General features: G+C 39.6%; 1 protein-coding gene and 1 long non-coding RNA gene across 2 annotated transcripts in view; one reads left to right on the plus strand and one right to left on the minus strand.

The window, feature by feature from the left end:
* Positions 1–25,965, plus strand: part of STARD9 (StAR related lipid transfer domain containing 9) — a 98,103-nt gene extending 72,138 nt beyond the window's left edge. Inside the window, exons 23-34 of the mRNA XM_042863489.1 lie at positions 3,766–4,249; positions 4,842–15,902; positions 16,662–16,859; positions 17,557–17,740; positions 18,997–19,143; positions 19,779–19,884; positions 20,468–20,610; positions 21,221–21,285; positions 21,373–21,578; positions 21,991–22,070; positions 22,155–22,313; positions 23,266–25,965. Coding sequence (XP_042719423.1) covers positions 3,766–4,249; positions 4,842–15,902; positions 16,662–16,859; positions 17,557–17,740; positions 18,997–19,143; positions 19,779–19,884; positions 20,468–20,610; positions 21,221–21,285; positions 21,373–21,578; positions 21,991–22,070; positions 22,155–22,313; positions 23,266–23,367 — 12,935 coding nt within the window. The 3' untranslated portion in view covers positions 23,368–25,965. The remainder of the gene's footprint in view (positions 1–3,765; positions 4,250–4,841; positions 15,903–16,661; positions 16,860–17,556; positions 17,741–18,996; positions 19,144–19,778; positions 19,885–20,467; positions 20,611–21,220; positions 21,286–21,372; positions 21,579–21,990; positions 22,071–22,154; positions 22,314–23,265) is intronic.
* Positions 220–25,479, minus strand: LOC122175644. The gene is made up of 5 exons (XR_006177462.1): positions 25,051–25,479; positions 24,412–24,476; positions 23,246–23,394; positions 10,087–10,243; positions 220–6,176 (listed from the first exon to the last, which is right to left on the minus strand). It is a non-coding gene; the product is annotated as an uncharacterized LOC122175644 (long non-coding RNA).
* Positions 25,966–27,334: the final 1,369 nt, after the last annotated feature.

A 27,334-nucleotide genomic window follows, 5' to 3' on the forward strand; every position in this document is an offset into this window, starting at 1 on the left:
TGCTCTGATTATATCTGCAGTACAGTTCTCCCTTGCAGCAATATAGACAGAATCTGCTGTTGCATTTTCTACTTTTCTATCAGTATTTCTGTGCTTCATAGAATGCCTCGGATTGACAGGGACCTTAAACATCACCTCATTTCAACCCCGCTGCCATGGGCAGAGTTGCCATCCACCAACTATATCGGGCTGCCAGGGCCCCATTCAGCCTGGCCTAGAATGCCTCAAGGATGGGGCACCCACAGCTGTCTGGGCAACTTGTTGTAGTGCCTCACCACCCTCTGAGTAAAAAATTTGTTCCTAGGTAAAGTATTGATGATGTTGGTTTGACACAAACCTCAGCTCTATGCTAACTATACCATGAAAAGCTTGAAACATTTTGAAATCCCAAAACATCAGAAGATAAGTGATCTTTCAAAAGTTCAGTGAAAAGGTAGCTCTCTAGCTTTCAAGAATCACTTTGAATTCAGATTTTGTTTATACTGGGTTTTTTTGTTCATCTCAATGGGAGCCTAATTCACTCTGCAAACCTCTGACAGCCTCTTTTTCTCAGTTTTCTCATTTTCCTGTGTCTTTCACTTTGTTCTGTGGCCTCTCATTAGTTACTGTCAGCTAGGGAAAGACCTGATTAACCTATGAAGATGTGTTGCGATACATGTTTATGGGAGATTCGACAGAAGAGAAACTAATTCTTAGGTACATAAACAGCCTGATTGGGATTAGAAAACGTACTAAGATGATTCTTGTCCAATCACTGGCATGATTACTGTTTGCAGTGTTGAGAATAGTTGTGATGTTCACAGTTGCAGAGGACATACAAGTTTAGAGGTATATTATGATGACTCTAACAAACCTATATGGGGTAGCATAGTATAATAAATGATCCCGAGAGCTCAGTCTGTTTGCCTTGATCACAGTAAAGCTGGAGGTGATTTCATCCAAGTCTATAAGTAGGAACAAAGCATTGGTAGTATGAAATAAAAATGTAGGAAGAAATTCTGTGGTAGAAACAGAAGTGAGACAAATTAAGATTAAAAGTAAGATGCAAGTTTTATTTACCCTAAAGATGATTGATATGTGGTATTGCATTCTCCATTGCTGTTTTTATTTTTAACAAAACTGTATTAAAAAAAAAAAAAAAAAAGGCATGCTTTGGTTCAAATAGGAGTTATTTCTAGCAAGTTCTTATAGTGTTATTCAAGCTAGAGATTAGATCGGTGATCAGATTCTGAATAGTAAATAGCTATGGCAAAAGGTGGAGCCACAGCATATTTGGAGAGGTGTTTGTCAGCATCAATGACTTCTGGCCCTGAGTGATGCTGCTTTGCACGAAAACATATTTAGCAAGACTTGTCCTGGTGGAGCTGAACAGAGTTTGTAGGGAGATTTGGTAACATTTTAAATCTTAAGAAGCTTTTGAGCATTGAAATAGGGTAGATAGAGTGTTCTTCCTGTTGTCTTCTATTGAATGGTCTGATCCAAGTTTCTTGATAAGAAGAGTACGTCTATTGCAAAGGCACCATTTCCATTTCATAAAGCCTGCTACTGGTTCCTGGAATAATTTCTGAGTGTTTAGAGGCTTCCCAGAGCCAAACTTAGGCAGTTTACCATCTTTAAATTATGCCAAATGCAAGGAAGAAATTAAAAGGAAAATTGTGGAGATGGGGAGTATCAGAAGGAGACCTAGTGTGTGTAGGCAGTACAGAGCTTCTCCAAAACGTATTTCTTGAAACAGGACAAATTCTCTGCTCCTGTCTAGTTCCACTGTTCAGCTGTGCTCGTATTAAGCTTAGCCAGACAAGCAGTTTTTGCAGCCAAATATAATTCTTTGTTTGGCAGCCCACCAGAGTTCTTTTGCCTTATTTGCACCCTCTTTTTCTCAGCTTCTGACAGAGGCAAGTTTGTGAGTAGACATTAATTAGTGTCTTAGAACTTTCAGGTCTATTACAGGGGCGCACTCATCTGCCAAATATTCTGCTTCCTAGAAACATGCTGAAGAGGGCAGATCTGGGAATAAAGAGTTGAGGAAAGTCTTCTGTAAGTGAAGGTTAAGATGTTACTAAGAAGTAATAACAGATTATGACTAAAATGCTTTCATTTTATCCATAGGGTAAACATACTTATCTATAAAGTATCACTACTTCTGTGTGTCTAGCTGAGGATGTAAACTGGAGACTCCCTCAGGTGGGAATCACTAACGAAGAATGTTTAATGAGATTTGTAGTTACCAAACAACTGATGCTGGCAATGCTTATAAAGATGGTTATTTTTCTTCCATTAGGGAAGCATCCACAGCCCCCAAATCCTTTCACGTAGTTCAGCTGTCATGCACAGGGCTCGTGACCATGTCAAACTCTTATTTCCTAACTCCATGAATAAGTGACTAAAGGTGGCTCCTCGGTGAGGGGCTGCAGCTAAGCACATTGAAGCTAAGCCCAGCCAAAATAGTGTTGCTAGGAAGATTAAAGTGCTTTGAAAAGCGTCTGTCCTTTGAGAAATGCTCATGTATGAAGGAACTTTGAGTGTGGTTTTCTATATTGCTTTTTCAGCTAATGATATATTTGTTCCTCTGTGCAGCTGAATATGTATATTTTCATAACAGCATAAACGTGAACAAAGTTTTTAACAGAGCAGATCCTATTCTTCTCTACTGCTTCTCTACTGACTGCGAAGATGAGATTCTCCAAAGATTTAGAGATGATTAAAAATGTAAACAAATGTAATATACTCTTATTAAATAAGGCTAATCAATTGGTTTGTTAGAAAAGAATATTAAGCATTTGTGAAATTTGGGGAATGCTCATAAAAAAGGGAGAATCCAATTCTCTTTGGGAGTAGACTCCTGATTTTATGAAAAAATATGCATTGATGGGTGATATGAGTTTGTATGTGTTCATACTGACAACTCATGGTTGTGTTGATTTCACTTGTATCCTTGCTGTGAGTGTTTTTGAATAATTTCAAACATGTTGCATGCTAACCTGCTCGTATTCACGGTACATGGGTTCCCACCAGGCATTTATGAAATGCTCTGGAGCAGCCATAATCACAACAGGTAGAAAATTTTGTGGTTGTTGCTTCACCTCAGCCCAGATACCGCACAATGTTTGTGTTGCTTGAGAAATTTCCATCTGGTGGGTAGAGAGGCTAGCAGAACTGCCCAGCAAGCAGCCACTTGGAAGCTTCCTAGTAGCCTTTTCTTCAAACCACTTAGTAGGCTGCATGCCTATCCACGAGCCTGAGGGCTGGCAGCAGGCCCCAGATATGATGCACATCCTGACTGTAGTGCTGGAAGATCAAGCTTTCAAGTTTACTGAACGTACCACCAGTTTCTTATGTGCTGAACACAAAGTCCCTCAGCATGAGTTTAATTTCCTTCATTTTCAGCATGTATAGAGAAACGAGAGGAAATAGTTGGCAGGTGGATTTTTTTTTTGGTCCATTCAAGTTAATTTTAAAGGAAAGGACATGAGCAAAAATGTGTATAAAGCCGTGTTTGTCTTACAGCAGCTGTAAAACACTCAAACTCTTTGATGAGGAGTCAGTTACATTTTAATATTGCATTTTCTTCACTAAACAGTAGGAATTTATTTACCAAAGGCTCATTAGTATGTGCATTAAATTTTATTTTCTTCATTAACATAGAGATAGATAGATTTGCTCTATCTGCATAGGAATTCTGTTCTTCAGTGGATTCTCGGCTAATTAAATTAATGAACAATGTTATTTCTATGCTTTTTACTTTCTTTCAATCATTGTTTGCAGACCAACAGTGGCTTATAAATGAGAGTAACCGACTAGCTGCCCTTCAGCAACAGCAGAGAGAATTTGCAGTGCAAACAGAATCTACGTTGTACGCAGAGGCTGAGGTACAGAGTAGCCTTGGTCTGGAGATCTTGCCTTCGCTGCTACAGCAGAACAAGAAGAGACTGGTGCAGCTGGAGCTCCTGCGAAGGTGCTCCTTAAAAAAGGCTGAAAGAAACATAAGACGTAAAAAGGTCAAATTCCAGCTGGAAAGGATAGTCAAGAAGCAGAAGTTATTGGAAGCTAAGCAAAACCTAGAGCAGCTGGAAGCTAACTGCTGGCTCAGTGAAGTTCGTGTGAAACAATCCCACATCCCAAATGAAAATATTGCAGGGCAGGCCTCTGTGGATCACCAGTTACAGAACAGGAGGAGGTCATTGGGTTCGAGTTACTCACTGCACAGTCAGCATTCATTCTGTAACATCCATCTGCCCCAGGTACCCAGGTGAGTCAACATCTCCCAATTCCTCTGAATGTCAAATATTATTTAAATTCATGGTATTTTCAATGGCTACCTGCAATCCAGAATGCCTTTTAGCTTACTGAAACAATCCTTAAAACTTGCGGTATCACGTAGTATATTGTACATCACACTGGAGCTGTTTGCTGCTTTCCTTGGATTTATGCAGTGTATTCCCTACTTAGGTCTCTGACGTGGTCTTGCTGTTTATTTCTTTCCTCCATCAATCCTTTCTGCGAGTTTTACCTCATTGTGATTGCTTGCCAGAGCTTGCTCAACTTTGTTCTTGCCGCCTTTGTGTTGCTGGTAAATATTTGTTTCTGCATTATTATTGTGATTATAATCAAATTATTCCTTCAGAATACTTTTACTAGTGTGATTCTGCCTTGGACTTTGAAGTTGATTAACCTTCTCAAGCCAAATATCAAGCTGTACAACTTAGCATTCAAGGTATTAATTCGTTGTTAAGGTGGTTGTTTCACGTCATTACTTTTAACTGCAAGATGCTACTAATATGGAAACATGAAGCATGTTATTTAAGCAAGTATTGGGCTTTATTTCTTCTTTATTTCCACAGCCGTTTGTTGAATGGGGAAACAATCTCAAAGTTATCTACCTCGCCAAATACTGATCAATGCTCCGAAGGCAATACACCAGGGAAGATTTCATCCGTGGAATACTGTTACAGAAAATTTAAAGACTTTTCCAGGAGTGATGACTTCAATGATGAAAAAGGTATCTCCTTTTTAGTTCAGATGCAGCTATCTGAGAAACAAAAAGTATCTTCATTTGGAAATAAAAAAGGGGCAGAAAGGGACTGTAATCACTCAGCTGTCATGGCTCATATCAATAAAAATGATCAAAAAATGGAGAAGCTGAATGACGGCCCAGAGGAGGCTGGATGTCAAAAACAGACCTCTAAAGGCTCCTCTCCTGATCGTTGTAAGGAGAAAAATGAGCCTGAAACCTTTATTACAGGGACAAGAATGACAAAAACAAAGGTGCTAGGAGATTTAAGTCAGCCTGCAAATAGCTGTCTAGAACAAAACAGAGCTCAGGTGTCCAATAAAAAGACGAGAATGGATATCAATACAAAAGGCCATAGTCCTTCCCCAGAAAATTTTGTTAACAAAATCAAGAAAGCAGTAGTGTATGGAAACCTACCATCTGCACATCCAAATCAAGCAGCTAAGAATTTGGAGAGAGTGCCACCCTCAGACTTACAAAGTAATGAGAACTCATCGGTGGAACATCAAGAATTTCTGATGGTGGCAACATCAGTTGGAAATCTCACTAAGATGAACACACAGGCACCACTCTCTGTTGAAAAAAAATGGCATAGTGCTGAGCTGTTAAGTGCTGGAATGTCTAAAACAGCCACAGACGTGCTCGGGAACTGGCAAGAAGATGAGGAAAATGAGATTTCTGATACTGACAGTACTTACTCTGTAGATTCACTCTCCTGCGCTTATGCAAAAGCTTTCACAGAGAAGCTGAAGCAAGATGATTTCCACAGAAATAAATGTCTTGCCAACCCAGAAGATTCTGAGAGTGATGACAGTCAAATGTCACAAGACTCTCTGGTAGAAAAGGAAAATAAAGCCAAAAAGCAAAATAAAAGCCAGTTTCAGAAATTAAAGGCCTGCCACCAGCCAGCTAAGCTTTACAAAAGCAGATCTGAACACCATGTTTCATCTTTAGTGACATCGTATGCATCACACAGGAGACTGGGAGAGGCTGAAAGAAGCTTTTCTCTGGACAGCTTGGGTGATGGAGAAGAGGTGCCAACAGAAGATCCAGTAGAAGAATCCAAATCTGATTCATCTGATGAAGTCCCAGCAGAGATTTTTTGGAAGTTGCAAACTCCAAGACCACCAACTGTACAGGCTGAAGAAGGCCATGAGTCCAAGATCTGCAGCAGAGATACAGAAGTAACAAATTACAATCTGAAGCTGAGTAGTTCCTTCTATTTGGACACTAAGCAACAGCCTGCTTTCAATAATGCTAGCAAGCAGTTTCTGAAGGATGCAAAGGTCTCTTTTGCACAGCAAGAAAGGTCACTTGATAGAAGACTTTATTATGCAAGTGGACATCCTTTGCTTACAACTGGTGCTTGGTCATCCTATGACTCAAAGGTTGAAATCAGCAGCCCCAGAATAACAGCGCCTTCTTCCCATGAGCATCTAGAATTTCAAGATGCTCATTTCTATTCTTTGAGCAAACCGAAAGGTTGGCTGAAGAAAGATGATCTAAAACAGTCAGCTGCTGAAGTTTCTTTTGTTTCTGGCTCTAAGCAGATACACAGCATTACTCATTTATCACATGGTATAAAAGAAATAGACACAAGTTTCTCCTCTGACACATCAGAAATACCTTTACCTGAAACAACAGCTGCAAGCAGAAGCTTTGAGAGTGAGGAATGTATAAACGCAGATGAAAATTCTTCCTTGGAATCTCAAGACATAACATCCACATTTGTAAGTTCAATAGGACCAAGCTCTTCTTTTGCTCATATTTCAGTAAAACCTGACTATTATGAACATTCAATGGCAAATCATCCTGAACAAGAACAAATAAATGAATTATCCACTTACAGGTCTACCACTGAATGCACACAAGCGTTCAGCTGTTTGGAAAGCTTCTCTACTGCAGACAGCTTGTCACCAATAGGCAGAAAAGAGGAGGGTTCTTTCCCTACAACTCATCCAGAACTGTTGAAAGATCTCAAGCTGGAAAAGCCACCTTTTGTTTCTGTGTTGCCTGTGTACATTTTGGAGAAGAGAAACAGCTGTGTGGAAGCAGACTTAGAAGGCAATTTCCTCAGAACTATTGAAAAAGATGACCTAGATGATGACTGCAATAACTCAATGATAGAACCAAGGATAACAGATTCAAACGCTGGCAGTACGCCTGTCGGTGCATCTGCTGCTGGATCTTCTACAAAACTTGCCTATAATGTAGTCTCAACACAGGCTTCAGCAGAAAAACAAGTACATTTTGGAAACTGTGTGCAGCTTTTTCCAAGAAGGGAAATACCAACGTGTTGTGATGAAAGTTTTTTTCTCAATGACTTAACAAATAAGAAGTGCTCCCCGGGAAGCACTCAGGAGCATCAAGGAGCTGGACAAGGGGCAGAATCAGCTGTTGCACAAGGTCTCCTCAGGTCTAGGGAAAGTAAATTGGAAGCACTGCAAGATACAGATTATGAACAAATACCTGCAGAAGCAGCAACTGTAAACACAGATTTTTCCTCACAGAAGGTAACACATAAATGTAACCCTTTAGTTATTGCTTACAGTGCAACACCAATAGAGATGTATGAAAAAGAGAAAATCTGTATGGAAACAAGCATAGACAGCCTATCAGAGATTATATCAGAGGAGCCTTCACTCAGAGAGAAAGAAGAACATGAACCAAGGGATGAAGACTTGTCTTCATTAAATCATTATGAATTTAAAAGCAAACCCGTTCCAAAAAATTACTCCTATGGGTGCTGTCTAGCAGACAGTCCTGTAAGTTGCCTGTCCCAGCACGTTTCAGAAAATTCTACATTGTGTGCTGACAACATAAGAGAAGAAAGCGGTGAAAGCAAAGAACACGGTATGTTGAACTCTCGGGTTACAGATCAGAAAGAGTTTTCATCCAAATATAAGAACCTACTGGTAAATGAAGTTAGTTATCTCACAGTGAATGTAAATGGGCAGGACGCTGAGTCCTTCCCTGCCGCTGTTGGTGAGAACACAGGTGATTTGCTCCCAGAATCCAATTCAAGCATATTTTACAAAGCTTCGCCAAAAGCTAATTTTTTTCAAAGTGCATCTGAGACTGAAAATTATGATACGCTGTTAGAGCATGTTACAATAGTGAAAGGAGATTGTGATGCTACATCTAATCACACTGTGGAAGCCAGGGCCACAAAATGTTGTTCTGTCATACATTCCAACTGTCTTTGTACAACGTGCTCTTCGACATCAACAGGGGAGAAGAACCGTATGTGTAAGGCGACTGACAGTTCTGTGGAATCTGATGCAACCATTCCCTTGGAAACAGAAACAAAGTTCTTAATTGAATCAAGAGAAGAGAAAGAACCCTTTTTTGAATGTGATTGCCCAGAGGACGTTTTGCTTGTTGAAGACCATTTTAACTCAGAATTGAGAAGAGTATTTGAATACAACAGAGATACACTAGGTACTGTTTCTCAAGAGGAGAGTCTATGTACAGGTAAAGAATCCAAGTTTTTAAGAAACCCAGAAGCTGATCCAGAAGAAACTGTGGTTCCTTATCAGAATACAAAAGCAAACACTGGAGAAATGACGAAGTTAAACAATAGTGCAAACAACCTAGAGGAAAATGGAGTGAAAATGAAATCAAGAGAGATAGAAAGTGTACCTGACTGCTCAGTAGCCGAAGTTGAAAGTGTAACTGCAGATAGGAGTGGTGAGAATTTTAAAGGCATCGATCTATCTCAGAATCTGAAGAAACCCACTCGTATCATACATTCTGAGGTTCAGTGCGAGTTTTATACAGATCTGCACCTGACACTTGAAGAGGCAGAGAAAGATGAATTACAGGTAGTTAGCACGGGTATAGAACACGCTCAGGAGTCAAAAGTACTCATGCACTCTGATAGCTTTTTTCAAAAAGAGGAAAGTGAGAAAATAATCAGCATTTATTCACCAGAGCTTTCTGTTTCTCCCCAAAGCTCACCTTCAGCTATGCATTCCCACAGAACAGATTTTACTCAGAATGCTCAAGGCTTACCTGATGCTTGTGAAGGGCTTTTGCAGATGAACAGAACAAGAGAAAATGTGTTTAATGTAGAGAATATAGAAACTATGGAACTAATCACAGATAGGCAAGGAAATATTTTAGAAAAAAACGAAAATGAAGAAAAAATAGATTCTAGCAATTTAACTGAACATTACATGCCACATAGTTTGCCCCATGAAGACTTTGACCAGAAAAACGAGATTGATGTATGTGAAGTGACTGGGAGTGAAGAGCAAATCATCGTGACAAACACAGAGGAAATGGTTATTAGGAATCAAGAAGACAAACACACAGATGAAAATGTTCAATTTACTGAAGAATTTCCAGCTCTGCATCAGATGTACTGTAACAGAGATGACAAAGAGGAAATTTTAAATCAGTTCAAGATCCCTGAAAGATACCTTACACCTTCAGGACTAGGAGAGAATACACTGTCAGTAGATGATTCACAATACCACAGTCCTCTTGAAATGAATGAAGATGGTGGCTCAGAAGACTCTGCTACAGATACAAGAAATACATCTATGGAAGATATAGATGTGTATGAGTATTCAGCTGATGATAATATTTGTAACGACCAATACAGACTTGAAGAAGAATCTAAAAGTCTTCATATTAAAGAGAACAGCCATGTGTATCTGAGTTGTTCAACACAATATCCTGAGCATGGCACTTCAGAAAACTTGAACGTAAGTGTTATTAGAAGACCTGAAATTTGTGGACTGGATGCTACAGGCTCAGGAACTGTTGATGAGAAAGCGCATCTGAAAGCAGTGGACAAAACAGAGAAGCAGATGTTTTTAGGAAACAGGGAGGAGGTAGAACTGATAGTTCTACAAAACCTGAATGAATTATTCCCTGAAAGCAAAGACAGCTGTCATGAGGACAACAGACTAAGTGAAATCTTAAAAAAAAGCCAATGGGTATCTACTAGCTTTTCTACAAATAATGGAGATAACAGCAAACAGCAAAATTCAGCAGCAACACTGAAGTCTACCAAAAACATCCAAGAAAGTTCAGTTAAAGACTCCCCGTGCCCATCTGTAAGTCACCTTTTATGTCTTGAAGTAAGTGATAATTCCCATCTTGTTCAAGATGCTTCCACTGCACTGAAAGGTCACACAAAACCATCTAATGGCAATGTTGGAACTGAAGCTGTTCTTCTGTACTATGAAACATTAATGGAGAATGAGGCCTCTGTTGATACACCTGTTAAAACAGTCAAAAAAGAGGGAAACAACAAAGCTCATTCTGACAAAATTCAAAGTAAAAATGAAGCTTTACTGCAAAACACGACCACAAAGGACAGACATGAGGAAGACCTCTTTGTATTTAGAAATGATTATTCCACATCTGGGCAACCTGTCAACGCGAACAGCTTTTCTATGCCCTGTGGAGTGGACAATCATGAACCTGAAATGGTTGAGCTTAAGCAAGGGGCTGAAGGAAATTCATTTTCCTCAGAAGAATTAGACTCTTCTGAAGATACAATTGAGGGTGTTAACTCACATGAAGAACACAGTGTAGATTTAATGATTAACAAAATATCAAAAGACTGCTTTAATTCCACAGAAAGAAAAGATCAAGAGGAAGAAGATACCATAATGCCTGATGAGCTGCTCTTCAATAATTCAAGCCTGCTTTCTCCTTCAGAGAAAGATGCAAGGGAAGATATGGGGGGAAAAACAAAGCATGCTTTACTGGAAATCTCTTCTCAAAATATATTTCACAACATTAATACAGCTGAGAGAGAACTTCACTCAGGAAGTTCAACACAATGTGATAACAAAGAGAAATGCTTAAACACAAATTATACTATAACAAGCAGTAATAATGATAATGCAAAGTTTCTGGATATCAAGACATGCCAGAGTGAGCCAAGACATTGTCAGGGACATGAGACTTCCAAGGATTGCTGTGTAGACTATCCCGAGATCACTGTTTCTGAGAACATTTCGACCCTTTCAGTAAGGTTTCCAAATTACAAGAGGAAATCTTGTACTTCTGAACATTCTGCTGGTCTCCTGAATAGCCCAAGATCATTTGCAAATGATTTGACTGACAGCAGTGGAGAGAAATGTAAAAATGATGCTGTTCTCTCTGAAGAAACAAAATACTTTGAAAGTGAATCAACTGTTTTAAGTGCATGTATAACTTTTCCTGATGTTCCACAAAAAGGAGATGAAAACGATGACAGTTCTGCGGTTACAGAGGCTACAGATGCTCAAGGTAATAAAATCCCTGAAGAAACTGTGGGAACTGATCAAGTGGGGAAAATAATTCAAGATTCTTTTCAGAACTGCAATTATACTAAAGAAAATAAAATGCCTGAATACTTAGAACAGTACAGTAACACTTCTAGTGTGACTATACCAGAATCAGGAGTGCCCATTTTTCAAAGCCAAGGAAAGACTGGCAGTGAAGAATCAAAGCATGCTCCATCCTACTTTGCAGAAAATACCCCAACTGATATACTGCTTCAGAACTCCAAAAACGTAAGCGTCTTCAACACTTGTTCACTCGATGACTCAAAATCTCTAACAGTTAGTCAGCTTGAAGTCTCACTTCAAGACACCTTTTTGACTGAGCATGTATCGTCTAGTTCTGCTGATCTGCACTCAGTGAAAGAAGGCTTTGCCCCAGCATTTGCAGAAATTAATCACCCATCCATGAGAACATTTTCAGAATCTTCTCCAATTTCAGATATAGACCATGGTGAAAATGGCATGTGTGATAGATCACACGCAAGTATATTAAAGCATTCTCCACTTGCTGTTTTACAAGTGCAAGACACCCAGTCTGATAAGTCTGTGGTATTTGATGAGCCAATACATGCTTCAGGAATTATTTTACTTTCTCTTGCAAAAGCAAACAAGCATTACCCAGTATCAGACACAAACTCTGCTTCATATGAGAATTCTGCTGTAGATGTGGAACCTGTCTATGGAAGTAACTGTCAGCAACTTGGCAATAATACTGAAGTTGATCAACATCACTGGGGTAAAGTTCCTGCACAGAAAGCTTGCACAGAACATGCAGAGAAAGTGCCAGATGATAGTGTATCTCTGGTATTGTCAACAGTACCTCTTTGGGATACTGAAAGATCAGCTCTGGTTAAAGAGGGACAGACAAGAAAAATACTTAACAGAAACGAGGAAGAACTGCATTCAAGTACTGAGGTTGAACATTTTGCAGTAAAGAAAAAGCAAGAGAAAACAGTAGATGAAGAACATCTTGAAATGCAAACTAAGGTATCTTCAAATTCGACAAATGAATTAACAGTCCCAGAGGTGTTGGAACATCTGTATCCAGGAGATGTTAATGTGGATCCTGAACACACCTATGATTCATTTGGTCCAGCATATCCTGCAAACAGCAGAAGTACTGATCCCAGACAACCATATCACAGTGTTTTAGGTTTTGAAAAAAGTCCTGCGGATCTGCAGGACAATTGTCAATACGTGCCTATGGGTGATAATAACCCAGGCAGAACAAATACAGATGACAGAAAAGAGATTTTACTTTGCAAAAATAATGCAGGTTCTGACGTTCATGCTGACAGTTTTTCAATAGCAGGAGATGATATAATGAAATCAGAAAGACTGAAATTTTCTCTAATGAATAATGAAAGTACTCCCTTAAAATTTTTACCAACCATGGTAAACCATGGTTTGCCTTCCCAAGAACCCCAACTGGTGCAATTCAGGAGCAGAAGGCCATGTTCTACAACATATAATACAAAGAACTGCAAAACTGAACAGAGACCTTATCTGCAAAGTCACAGACTATCAGCTCCAGCCTTAGCTGTGTTCTCTGATTTAGATGATACTTTCAAAGCTTCCTCTCTGGCAGATTCCTTGTTATATTCTGCATCTAGATCACTACAAGATTTAAATATGAGCGTGGAGCCTCCATCGCCAACTGAAGATGATCTTCATGTAATTGAAAGATTTTCAAAGCAGGAATCAAAGAACATTTTGCAGGTTAAATCTAAACCCAGATTTCAGCAAAGAATGACACACACTAAGAAGATTGCCAACTGTGATCCAAAAAAATTACAAAATTATACAGCAAGGACCCAAAGCAGCCAGTCCTTAAAAGACAGTACTGTACATTCTCCATCATCTTTATTGCCCTCAGCTCACAGTTCTGCGGGTGCGAAAGAAAATATCCATTCAAAGAGCAGTTCTGTAGCTCAGTGTAGTGAAGAAGCTGGGTACCAAGCAGGAACAGATTTATTTTTGCAAGACAGTAAAGATGCAATGCATTTTAGTTCAAGTGATATCAACCCATATATTCATCCATGGCAACAAGAAGAATCATGCAAGATTGGCTGGAAGCAGTATGTTTTTGGAAGTGCAAGTGATGTCTCTTACCATCAAATGCCTTTAAACCTGGATAATCGTAAAGTTACGAGATGTTCTAGTGTGGACAATGGATTGAATTCTCAGAATTCTCCTTTTCATTCTCATCTGAGTTCATATGCTACAGCGAAAGTTTTATCAAGCACTTTAAGCAGTATTGAAGGTCTTCAAGGATGGGACAATGCCAGACCAGGCTTTGAATCCACATACTCGAGTGACAGTAACAAGCAGTACAGCAATGTATCCATTGAAACACTGGAAACTAATCCAGAAAATGACACTGCTGAACATAAGAATCCTTCTGCAGAACCTGGTAACTCTTCAGTGCAAGTTGATGAAATAGTATTGTTATATCCATCTGAGTCAGAAAGGTCTTCCAAAAAATCACCAGGGGTTACCTGTGAGCAGGGAACACAAACAGTGGCTACAGCAAGGTATAAAAGGCAGAGAAGACACCAGAGAAGTTACACAGATGTTTCTGCGAGAAGGCAGGAAACAAACAGGGACCTATTTCACCAACATTCTTCTTGGACAAGTATGCAGAATCTCTCCATGCATCTGTCACAGCTTATTCAGAACACTTCTGAGCTTCTGGGAAACCTCTCCCAACAAAATATTATAGATAACGAACAGAATATCAAGATCTACCAAAGCAGAATGGAAAAGGGTGCAAAAGCTACTAGTACTAGATCAGACAGCTGCACTCAGACTACAGCAGATATAGGCACTCAAACCGAGACTTTGGAAGAACCTCAAAGCAAACATGAAGAAAAACAAGTGCAGACAAAATTAGAAAATGAATTAAGGGCAGCTAAAGCAGTAAACTGCAATTTCAGTGGAATCAGTGCAGATGCAACAGATAAGGTTCCTAAAAGGAAGGAGAAAACATTCTCTCTGGAAGAAGGACAAGAAGGAACAGAGATGAGAAATCTGGGCAACGCTGACTTCCATGACAGTCTTGACAGCATTTTGGAAGATTCCTTTATGTGCCTGCCTCTCTTACACAGAACCTCCACCTCCACCTTAGATTTTCAAAAACCATCGTTAAATGCACAGCAGAATTTTGCTCCTGCTAGTGCCCAAGTTTCATCCATTCCATCCTCTTCAGTGAGTTCAGGGCAAGATGATTCTTCATGCACTGTAGTTAGCAGCCCTACTAGTAGCAGCTTTCAATCTCCATCATCTTATGCTCAGGGTAAAAGAAGTGCCAATGAGCTAGAGGTTCCAGCAGAAAGAAAACTTCATTGCAAAAATACTCTGTTGGTGGACAGGGCCTCTTCCCCTATTCTTACTCTTAGTGCTAGTCCTAAAAGCCAGAACGCTTTTAGTAAGCCTTTCTGCCCTATTAAGGAACCCTTTGGGTCTTCCAGTGATGCTTCAAGCCCCATTCACAGTCAGAGAAAGAAAAGATCAGGTCCACATTCCAGCATGGAACCTCACGTGGACAATTTTTCACAGACTGAAACAGACAGTGAATGCAGCATTTCTAGAGACAGCAATGGCATAGGAAATATATCTGGAAGTTGCTTAGATAAAAAAGTGTCCAAAAAGATTTTAGGAAAGGATGACTCAAAAGCTGTGGAACAACAGCACAGACTCACTGTTGGCACACACACTACAATTTGTGCAAAACGACTGTACCACTCTAGCAGCACATTAGAGGTCTCTGGCCATACAGAGTTTTTAACAGATGATGTTAGAGACCCCAGTCCGCTGGCACGTTCACTCCGTTGTATGTATGTCACAGGGGGAGGAAGATCTGTGCTCGGGGGAATCAGACATGAGAATTATGTTGGAAATTCTGATACTGCTCTGATTCACAAGCACTCACTTCCAGATTCTGACTTACTTTTTAATCCAAAGTGTAGTGCCACTTGTTCAAGTCAGGCAAATGTTAGTGAGTCCTCAGAACCTCTAGTAGGAGCAGCTTCTCTACGATTACACGATTTCTGGAAAAATGAGAACAGTTGTTCTCTTCTTTCTGATGTGAGCGATGCGCAAATTTCCTTACAAAATGACAACCCAAATTCTGTCACTGAAATCGAATGTGACACTGAAATTCCTCTGAAGAAAAGTACTACTTTAGCCAAGCCTTACAGGCCTCGGAGCTACAGTCTTCGTGACTTACCTGTACACAACAAGTTTAGCAACTGGTGTGGTGTTAAGGGCAGTCCTCCACCTTCATCACTCAGCTTGAGTGGCAGTGCAACTGACCTGCACAGCCAGGCAGAAAGTAAGCCCGGAAGCCAACAAACAGTGGAAATTGAAGGGAAATCCCAGCTTTGGGGCAGCAGAAGCAGAGAGATTGAGAGACTTCAGAGAGAGCGCGCTCAGATCATGTCTGGCGTACACCTGGATCTGCACCAGCATCCCCTTACTGTGGAACTGACTGAGGCAAAGCTGAACTACGGCATTGGTGAAACGGATGCGCTGCTGAGGGTTCTGCAGAGCGGAACTGCAGATGACCTGATGGCGGTTCCAGTAAAGCAGCAGCTCTACGAAAGGTAAATTGCTTGAAGTTGTTCCTTATTAATTATTTTGAATAGACTTCACGCATAGCTTCATACAATGTAAATAAAGAGCACTTAATCACTTAGTCACACTGGATGAACAATACGTGAAGAGGTGCAGTATTACACTGACATAGTTAAATAATGATTTAAGATAAAAATTTTGGAGTTATTTAAGGAAATTGAAGTGTAAGATTCACTGTAATTCACATCTAGTGACACCTCATTCTTACAACTTTTAGTCACTATGAGAGAGATCATGTGTTCCCTGGTGACCACGATGGTGTATTACTTAGATTTGTTATGATGTAAACATAATCCATGCATCTTGGTTATGCATCTCATGCTTCTCTGAATAAAACCTTTGGAATATTGGGGGGAAAAAAACAAACAAAAAAAACCCTGTAATGATGCCAAATGAATTATGAAAAAAATCTATACCCTAAATTCTAGAGATTGGATTATAGAACTGTTTGGGAAGTTGTTGTAACTGAAATGGTTAGGAGGAGCTGCACTTATCTCCCTCCTCCATTTTCCCTTTCAAAAGCAGTGGCATTTTAGAATTTCTTTTTCTTCAGTGCATGACTGAAAGGGATATTTGTAGGGGGAGTGTATTTTATTAGATTCTTAGAAATTTCATACTACAAAGCTACTTAGTATTTAAGACTTTACATTTTAAAGGTTAAAAAACAACCACAGAAAGTGTAACTTTGCAGGGTGCATTTTGTCACTCTACTTGTGCTTCCCTGACAGACACATGAGGACTATTGAGACCCTGAGGAAGGAGAGAGAAAAAAGGCTGCAAAGATACCAAAGGAGCCGAAGTCTGAGTCCTCAGAAGCATTTGAGTCTGTTGCAGACCCTGGATGCAAGTCACAGGGATCTGGATCTTCCTAGCAGGCGCCGTGAATATCTGCAACAGCTGAGAAGAGATGTGGTGGAAAATACCAGGTAGGGATTCAAACCCTCACTCTTGACCCTCTGATCATTAAGTGTTCACGACCGATGTGCATTCATGGTTCCTGTTGAGATCTGAGGCTCGTGGCAGAATTTTTAATTGTCTCAGGATAAATGTGTGCCTGATTATAGGAAACATTCATTAAAATCTTCCACTGAGTTTCAGTTCGTAACCAGCACCTGCTTTGCTTTATGTATATATGCCAAAGATTCAGTTTTGACTAATCTGTCTTCTCGCTCCATCTCTAATTTGTAAGTCATGGCAAATAGTCTTTCATACCAATGAAGTTCTTCAGAACCCTCTATCATTTTAAATAGTGTTTTCTCATCCCCCACCACATCCCCTAAATGATTTCTGCTTCCTTTGCAGTTGGGCAGGAGGCAGCATTTTCCCAACACACAGTTACTTTCTGGGTGTTATGCCAAAGCTATAACCTTAGATCTTACAAAGCTTAGAAACCAGAGCGATTGCTAGAGTAATCTCACTGATCAACTGCACTCTCAGTGCAAATAGTTTTCCAAGATTAATTCTCCTACAACCTTTAGTGGGCAAAGGGAGACTTACTGGTTTTCTTTAATTGCTGTTCTGGCAAATTGTCCTGTTCCATGTTGACAGAGGACTTTCTCACAATATTCCATGAGGTGACCTTATTTCAAGTATACATGTTTTCCCCCTTATCTATCCTTACAGAGTTCAAGAACCAAAAAGAAGAAGCATTCAGCACCCTTCAGAGATTGAACTGATGCTCAGAGACTATCAAAGGGCACGAGAGGAAACCAAAACCGAAATTGCACGAGCAAGGGACAAACTTCGGGAGAGAGCTGAGCAAGAGAAAAGACGTATAAGGGAGCAAATATTTGCTCAGTTACAGAAGGTGAGCATTACAGAGGAAATTGTTCCCCATTACTCACATTGATGCATTTTTTAAATAGGCTTTTATAGCTCAGTAGTTTTTCTGTCTGACATCATGCATAGAAAAACAAATAATGAAATGCAAATTTGGTCTTAAAAAAATTCTCAGTAATCATTATTACTGAGATTGATAACTGTTATCTTATTCGTGCTTCTGAACTATATCTTCCTGGAGCTATTTCTTGAGCACATTTTTTGCGCAAGAAAATTCTGTTTTCACTTTGGATCAAGCTTTTGGAGTCATCCTGCTGGGAACATACCCAGTCTTTGGAAAAGTTTTGTTAAAGAGAATAAGTTTATTTCAATGTTTCAGCATGTACTTAAGCAGAAAGACCTTCATCTATTTCTTTATTTTTCCTCTTGTTATGCTGTCCCGTGTGTGCATGTTTTGTTTTAACTTCTGCACTTTGTTACCTATTTTGCACAATGAGTGTGACTTGGCTGGTATTTGAGGACAATACCTTGTTGGAAGGTACGTGTTCTGCCTGGTCTCTGACTACACCTTCATGCACTAATCTCTGTCACAGCCTGACAGTGCAGTTTTAGTTAGAACTGCAGCCTTCCTCTCATAGGTGGTGAACTGTCATTTCATTGCTCTCTGCCCTGCAAGGCACCTAGAGTTCAGGAATCTCCAATGGGTGACTGGTTCTAAACACATCTGTTTCCATACTTCTCATGTGAAACTTCAGCTGAATTGAAAACCAAATACTTAAAGTACCCTTTATTTTAAGAATAAATCATCTTGAAGTTCTCAGTATTTTCTTATGTAATTTTTTCTTCATCTTTTGGGCTGGCACTGAGCTGCAGTAAGATCTTCAGTGTTTAACAACTGAATTTGACCAATAATTTAAGCAAAAGAATTAGGCAAAAAAGTGACAAATGGGACTGAGAAAAGACCTTTTTTTTAAAACTTCTTTCCCCCTTAAGATGTCTGGGAATTGGTTTGAAAGAAAGCCTGGACTCTTTTAGCAAAGGAACAATGTCAGAAGCTCCAGTTATCCAGATTTTCCTAGACTGATGCATTGATTTGCTCATATAATCTTAGTTTCAAATGAGCCTGCTTATTAAATATCTTCTGTATGAAGCAAAAAGTAACAGCTTTTACCAATGCTCCTTGAAAGAAAATGGACTTCATGTTACTCCTCTGTCATTTTCCAGTGCTGTTACTGATTTGACTAAGTGCTATACAAGTTTGTGATGCTCTGATCTCTATTACAGGAGGAAGCAAGGCTGAAGACTCTTGCAAGTACGAGCACCTTATGTACAGAATCCAGCCTCAGTCTATCCTCTGGCCCAACATCAGGTTACAACAGTAGCAATACTGCTACATACACTGCAAGTAAACTGAGCAGCTGGGAAGGACAGGTGAGAAATAACTGGCCTGCAAGACCAACATCCCCTAATGCTTTAACAGTAAGAGAGATAACAAGGACAGAAATTCTAGGTGGTTTATATTCTGTCACAGCTATCAAGCAGGACAAGTTTGTGTCCTAACTAACACATAGATGGCCTACACGGGGGAGGAGGGAGCATTAAACATGTCCTGCAAAGGACAGTGACAATTTCATTTTTCAGATTTTTTTTTTTAACTTGTAAGTAAAAGCCAGTGTGTTATTACTGACAGCAGTGCCACTGTCTGTCACATTTTAGCAATAAGGAACATTTTTTTGTGATGAGCCAGAATCTAGTATTTTCAGTGTGCCTTCCTCATTGAAGAGAGATGCACTCAGGGATTTGTGTGTGTGAACACCACCTTACTTTAAACTGCTTTTTGGAGTGTGCACCTATGCTAGCTTGTCATACTTGTCTGCTGAAATTCCTCAGTTAAGCTATCGTATCATTCCATAACCAGCTGAGAGGCAAAGAAATTAACTTGTCATAACGTCAAGCTTCCAGTTTCGTAAAGGCAGGCTGGTTACAGATATTCTTCGTGATAATGTAACAATTTATTTTTCTTGGTTCAAGCCAAAAGTCTCCACTTCTGCTCTTTGCTAAACCAGGTTTCTTCTGGAAGTGCACTGCTTTCAAGAGACACACGTGGTCGTTCAGCTGTTAGAAACAGTCAGCTTTTTATGATAGAGCAGCTACAGAAGGATTCAACACTGGGTAAGTAAAGTATATGTTCACCTGCTTATTTCTGTGTTGTATCCCAAAACCTAATGAGGTTTCTTATTTATGCTAATCCCAATCTAATTTGATTCTAAGTATTTTGAAGCTGTCTTACCATTACATGAATTCAGAAAAAAAATACTGTCAGCAGTAGCTAAAGTACAGAAAAGTAATTGGAGATTTAGTTCCTCTTAAGAAAGTTGTTCTTCTGATGTTGTAGCATTGCTATACAGTCTTTGGAGAGGCTGCGAGGAGGATAATGTCTTGAATGAACCGAAGAAGCATGGGGCTAAGAGTATAGGATTGTACATGCAAGTTGTTATTTGTATTCCCAGAGTCACGTTTCATATTATTCTTTAGGTTATTAGCTTATATGTAGTTAATAATGTTTATACTTGAGTAATGCAAAACGTAACTGCAATGTAATTACCAATATGTGGGCTGTCCAGACCAAGAATGATAACAGTCTTTCTTTAGGAGGGTTGAAGTTCCTCTGAATGCTCAATGCTACATCTTCTGCACCACTTCAGTGATCATTTTCCTTTTTATTACTTTCCTATGACAATTTTGTCTCCTGCAGAAGACAGCAGAATTGAGCCACCACTTCCTTCAGACAGCATCAGTTGTAGGTTCACTCATGGGTTAACTATTTCAGTAAGCTCCTCATCAACACAAGGATACCAAGATTTATCCAAACATATCTTGGCTAATGCTACCACCGAGGTGAGTAAATAAGCACAGTTTTTGCTTATTCCTTCTACTGGATGTTGTAATGAAAGTGTGTGAGACAAATCTTATTCTTCTGCACTCCTAGTAGGTAATTAGTGCTGGGTATAGCAGGATATGCTGAGCAGTTTTAAATAGTGGGAGGAAACAGGCTGTAACAGTGGAGCACAGGAATGACCGCTGCACGTGAGCTGAAATATTCAAGTGAAGCTGGTGATAATGCTGAATGCTTCTAGCTCCTAAGAGTTTGTACAGTGCAAGTCTTAAATACCTGTATGCCTGTGTAGCCAGAAGCAAAGCATGCAAACTTCACATTTCAGATCAGATGGAATCACTTGACTTGGAGATGCACGCTTCCCACAGTGCAGTTTTCTCACAGAGGTCTACACTATTGTTCAGGCTGGACTTATCAGTCTGACTGTTAAAACTCCCAGAGTAATACTAGAACAAGAAAACTAAATATTTGTTGTAAAGCCCACTGAATAGCTTGAGTAGAAGATACTGCAGCAGCACTGAACATAATTTCAGATAATTTCAGCAGAAGCTGAACATAATTTAAAATGTAGATAACTTCCACTTATATGTACATTTGTCATTATTTTCTAAGGTAATGGCAGCATGCTCTCATAACCTGAGGAATCTCTACACCTGTCAAGCAGCTGCTGGCTGGAAGTAAGTTTATGGCAGGTGTTTATAATGGGAGATCTTTAATGCAGTTGATCATCTGTTGTGCCAATACCTTTCATTTGTCTTTGACAGATACCAATGTACAGAAAAGGAGGTGCTGGTTTACTACAAAGTCTTCCCTTCAGCAACAAAGCACGGATTTTTGGGAGCAGGAGTGATAGAAAGACCTCTTGCATATGTGTGGGGACTAGTGAGAGATCCAGGCAAAAGGCACCTGTATGACAGATCCATCAGCACAGCTCGAATACACAAGAAGATAACAAGTCACATTCAGCTGGGTGAGTACCAACTGCACGGACTGACCAGAACTATCATTGTGGACTCTTCAGCTCAGATCAGCCAGAAAGAAATATACAGTCATCTCATCTTGTTTCTTCAGACTTGAAGAGCCAGTTTCATTACTTAGTGTAGGAGCTTCCATTTTGCAAGACTTTTTCAAAGTACAGCTATTACAAATCATATGCTGCAGAAGTATAAGATACAGGTGCTTTGAAAAAGCATCATTTTAATTACAGTATCTTAATATTAGCATCTTCATGTTAGCTTGAACTTTGCTCTTAACTGCAGCAAGTTCAAATAAAATTTGTTTGTGCATTTTGAAGGATGGGGGGAAGTGTGACAAGTTACAGTTGTCAAAGCCTAATTAATTTTCCCTTTGTTTGTTGTTGGTTTTGGATACTTTTTCTGCAGTGTATTTAGTGACTGATACCTCCCTGTGTTACCTACAGCAGCCACGGGATTTCTGCTGCATTACTGTAGAAGCCAAAGAGGTAAGCAACAGTTACAAGTAAGCAAAACAATACTGCATGCATCAAAAAATTAAAATTCTCTTCTTTACGCTTTCTTTCATGCAGAAGAACTTGTCTGTCTTGGCTATTCAGTCTGTGTATGATGCATCCATGCCTCACCCTTGTAAAGACGTGGTGAGAGGGGAAATTTTGCCCAGTGCATGGATCCTGGAACCTGATGTGGTGAATGGAAGAGATATCACCAGAGTTATTTACATGGCTCAGGTAAGACCATTCATTACTGTACGTCACGTTCGATAACAGTCTGATTAGGATTCTGCTTTTATGTACATGATCCACAGGTTTTTTTTACACTATGTGAATCTGCTGCCTTGGACACCAAGTCTCTTCTGTAACTGTTAATTCACAACTTTTGTACATTCTGCTTTTGCATAGTGAACCAGTACATGATAGTTCAGTGTTAGGGACTGGAGAATCTCACTTGCATTTCTGTCTTGTTGGAGACATAGAAGTCCACCTCTGCTAAAACTATTGACACGTATGGAAATGCACATTGTTAACTTTCTTCAACAGAAGTCATTAAGTCTTTGCATTTAAATAAACACAATAGAGAAGATGAGGATTCTAGTTAAGAATGAGAAAATCTCGCCCTCCACTGACTACAGAGTCATCTGAAAAAGCAGGCTCCTTTAGGACAGTGACACCAACCACCTAAATACATCCAGAAAAGAATATCATGCTGCATTATTTATTTTAGAAGGCAGCTAGTGACAATTAGAATTAGTCCTTTAAACTTTGCAAAAAACACGTTTTATATAGGTAATTAAAAAAAAAAAGCAACCTCAAATAGTAATGATTAGCATATCCCTTTACAATGTATTTTAAAGTTTTCTACACATTTTATGCATATATTAGTGGAATTCAATATGTATTTTCAGTAACACTACAAACCTGTGTTTCAAACTAACAATATTTAAGCTCAAACCCAGAACCAGCGTGGTTTGTACTTGCTGAAACTACTATCAAATATGCAAAGCCTTTGAAGTCTACAGAGTATTGGGAAGAAAAAGATCCAATGCACCACAGAAATTACAGTATTTGGCTGTAAACTACTTTCGTGCTTACTATTTTATGTGCAGCAACAGAGCTAGTTTAGCCTGGAGAAAGTGTTCAAAAATGGGTCATGCAACACTTACCTTTCTTCTACCTTGTACAGGTGGATCTGGGTGCCCCAGCGATCCCAGCACGGCTCCTGAGCTCCATCGCTAAGCGGCAGCCTTTGGTCATTGCTCGACTAGCACACTTCCTTGCCAGTTAGCATTGATCAAGAAACTGGAATATTCATCTGAAAGGTAGCAAGGAGACACAAGCATCCATAAGGGTAATGTAAAATGTCTGCTCTTACATCAGGAACAATCAAACCTCACTTGAGGAGCCTAATTGCTAATTCTGGACTACTAAAACGTATAGCTTGGAAAAAAATAACAAACATCACTTTAGCTAATGCTGCTTAGAAGAAACCCAGCAAGTTTTATGAGTAGCCTATCTTCTGGAAACAGCTGTGAAAATTCTCTGTGAGCAGGAGGGAGTGCTGTCTCTACCGATAGCAGAGGAAGAGAATTCTCTTTACAATAACCAGAATTGTATCATTTTGTTTCAATTTCCAAGGAACTATAAAAAGTTGACCTTTTCCATTCAGTAAAGTTTGAGCAGTGGCAAGAAAAAAGGCAATGGAAGCAATGAAATGTACTAAAACCTGGAAATAGTATTCACGTGGCTTGAGACCTTTTACAAACTTTTGAGCAGAAATGCAAAGCCACGGCCTTGTGTTGAGATAAATATCAGATACAGATCCCTCTAGCAGCAGCTAGAGTCAGCTTGCCATGGTAAATTATTTACTTCCCCTTGGAGAGAAGCTAAGGCAACATGACATCCATAAGTCATCTCAGACTTTTCTCATAGTTGGCTGACTGCTTATAGCCAGTACAGTACAAGGGATTTTCGATTACCACTACACTATGCAGCAACAGTGGAAACCACCACACCTCAGGACACAGTTTTACTGCACTACAAAATTAGGTGCTTTGAAATAGAGAAACCAAACTGACAGTTCTAAACAATAACTCATTAATAGAAAGTAGTACAGAGTAGTCAGCATGTTCCTAAAATTTGAATCCCGCTCATAAGAGTAGCTCCAGCACTTTTCCACAATGGCTTTTTTCCATCAGCCTGTCTCTACTTTTACCTAGAAGCATTAAGAGCAGAAAATCCAGCCTGGTCCTGTTCTCATCATCATTTCTTTGTTCACAACACAAACAGCCGCCTCTACAGCAGTAAGCACAGTGTCTCCCCTCTCAGTTACCTGGCAGCTGTTGAGCTCTGTCCAATACTCATGTTGTCAGGCTTCAAGTGTTTGGTCACAGGTTCCTAAAATTAAACAAAACCACAGCCAACTCAAGTACCTAAGTAACTTCATGTAGGTCTTCAGCACAGTAGTACAGAAATCACCTAAACTAGCTTCTCTAAGCAATAAAGGCTGCTATAATAGTTTCCTTAGCTCACAGAAGCCCACGTTCTTCACGTGGCTGTTGCATTTTACATTTGTCAGATGAGAAACATTTATTCAAGCACCCACCTTACCAGAGCCATCTCTGCTACTGGAACACACATAGGTACTTTGGGTCAGAGATGTTTTCCCAGCATACCACAAGCTCACTGCACCTCCCACCACAGCTTCAAGAGCCAAAATCTATTTTTAACTCTATCTTTGCACAGATGTAATTTTGGCTCTCAGCTTCTATGTTACTTCCTATCATTAATATATTAAGAAGTTTTAAATGAAGTGACAGTGGCTATTTTAAATTGATATTTAAGAAATAGTAGTTTTGAGGCATATCAGCCCAAGGCTCCTCCTGCCCAGCTGCAGCAGGAAGAGTAATAAAACACATCATTTCTTGTAAATTTGTTTTGTGTTTACTCAAGGTGGCCATTCTTACATTACCTTCAGTGTATTACCATTCTCCTGGGGTGAGGCTCAGCCTTTCTTAGCAGCCTGCCAAGCTGCGTCAGGGGATGCTTCACCTGCAGCACTGCACATCTTCCACAGCCTCAGCAACTGCACCAAAAGGCAGATGTCCAGATTTGCACCCTGTCGTACCTTTTTGGGGGAGGCAAAACAAAGAAGCTTGAACAAGGTAATACATTAAAGCCCTAGAAAAAGTGAGCAGGAACTGCAGCAAGGTGTATTTATTGGCTATCACCAATGCTGCTTCAAGACGGGATTGCAGGAGGAGATGAGTGGCTTTTAGCCAGTCCACAAAAGATTTGCTCAGTGCTTTGCTTTTTTTCCCTTTTATTTTGGAGATGGCACTAGAGTTAAAGCAGTTTTTGTAGGAAAAACATCTAGGGGGACTCCTGGGTCAATGAAACCAGTGCCTATGAAGGATAATGTCTTATTGTACAGTGCATCAGATGTTTATTTTTATATATACATAAGATTGGTTTTTCTATGTTTACAAATTAAGTTATTTATATATGCTTGTTTTGAAGCATTTTTATATGCTATCAAAGCCAATTTTTATTTTTATCAGTATTAATGTAACTTTTTTTTTTAATACAATTGTCAATTGATACTAAAAAGCCTATTTATATGGATGTTTTCTTTTGCAAATATAACATTTTTTAGTACCTCTTAATGTATGGCAATGGTTTGTTGGGAAGGAAGAAATAAAACCTAGCAGACATCATCTACTTTGTTAAACTACAAGGGGAAGAACCCAGCTTCCTGTCAATTACTGCTGAGCAGTAGATGATCAGACCAAGCATCTGTACCACCTGCTGTTACATCTCTGCTCTTAATCAAGATTGCTATTTTCATATCCACAATAAAATGTATTTTCTACACAAGAAAAAGAAATGCCCTGTGGTATTTGCTCCAGTTAAGATAGCTGTCTAGAACTGTACTTACACAGGAGGACGTGTTGTTCTACTCAGTGAACACTTACCTGGATGAAGCCAAAAAGGTTAGCTTGTGATAGAAGGCGTAGGTCTCCTAGGTCTCCTACTTGCCCAGAGTGCTGTATCCTTCTTGCAAAGTTTGGCTGCAGAGTCAGGTGCCTGGCTTCCCCAAAGTCACCAAGCATAAGTAACATGAGACACCCATTAACTATGTAGATTAATGACACGACAATGTAAGAAAACAGAAGCAGAGGTGTTTCTTACCTGCTGGACAACATTGAAGAACAGACTGACTTCTGCCCAATGGAGCACAATTACATTCTCTGGCAGTAGTAAACTGATCTTCGGGTTTAGATCACCTTTTAAATAAATACCTCCACGCATGTTGTATTACAGAAGGATAACTGAGTTAGGTTGAGTTCACAAAAACACCTGTGGCCGCAGTATCTACACAAATAGTTTTAGATATCCAAATAAATTCAGTTCCAGAGACTGAGCACCTTTTTATCCAGCTTCTCCCTCTATCTCCCATGGTCAAGTAACAGATGCAGTACTGCAGCACAAGCAAAACAGCAGCGTGCAGGACAGATATCACCATGTTTTCTGCATCATGCTTTGTGGCAAGGCACCTTTTTGTACTTTGTCCCAGTACAAAGAGGCTGTATTTCACCAGCTTGGATACGAAACAGGACATTTAATCATATTTATTATAACAAACAACAACTTCAACTGAGCTCTGCAGCAAAACGTCACACAATGCTCAGCCTCAGGAAGTAGGTATGAAACAAGAGACAGTACTCGCTATTTCAATTTGCATTACCCTGCATTTACCAGACACACAGCACACCTACTTTCAGGGAACCTCTGACTCAGTCATGTCTTACAATCCCTAGAAAGACAAAAGAAAAAAGAAAAAAAAAAAAGAAAAAAGCACACAGATGGCGTATGCCCAATCAACCTCAATGGAGTTTAGATGCTGGCATTCCCCTCTGTATCACACATTTCAACTGATGCCACAGTTATACCTAGTTAGTCCTGGTTGTGTTTTTCCCCTCCACCTCAATGAGAAAACTACTTTTTTCCACCTTATACAAGGAAGAGGTAAGTAAGTTAATCAGCAAGATACTCAGCTTCAAGTCCAAACATTGGTCTTAACACAATATTTGCTTTCTGACAAACCTGTACTAATGGCAGACTGCCAGACAAAAGGAAAAAAAGATCCTCTGAAAAGAAAAATTGTCCCGAATCATCTAACAAGCAGGTAATTTTCTGCTAACCCCCAGCAGTCCCGAGCATAAACTCCTGCTGAAGAAGATCCCTGCTGGATA

The sequence above is a fragment of the Lagopus leucura genome, unplaced genomic scaffold, assembly GCF_019238085.1.
Source record: "Lagopus leucura isolate 7727_CA_CO unplaced genomic scaffold, USGS_WTPT01 Super-Scaffold_1, whole genome shotgun sequence".
Classification (NCBI taxonomy): domain Eukaryota; kingdom Metazoa; phylum Chordata; class Aves; order Galliformes; family Phasianidae; genus Lagopus; species Lagopus leucura.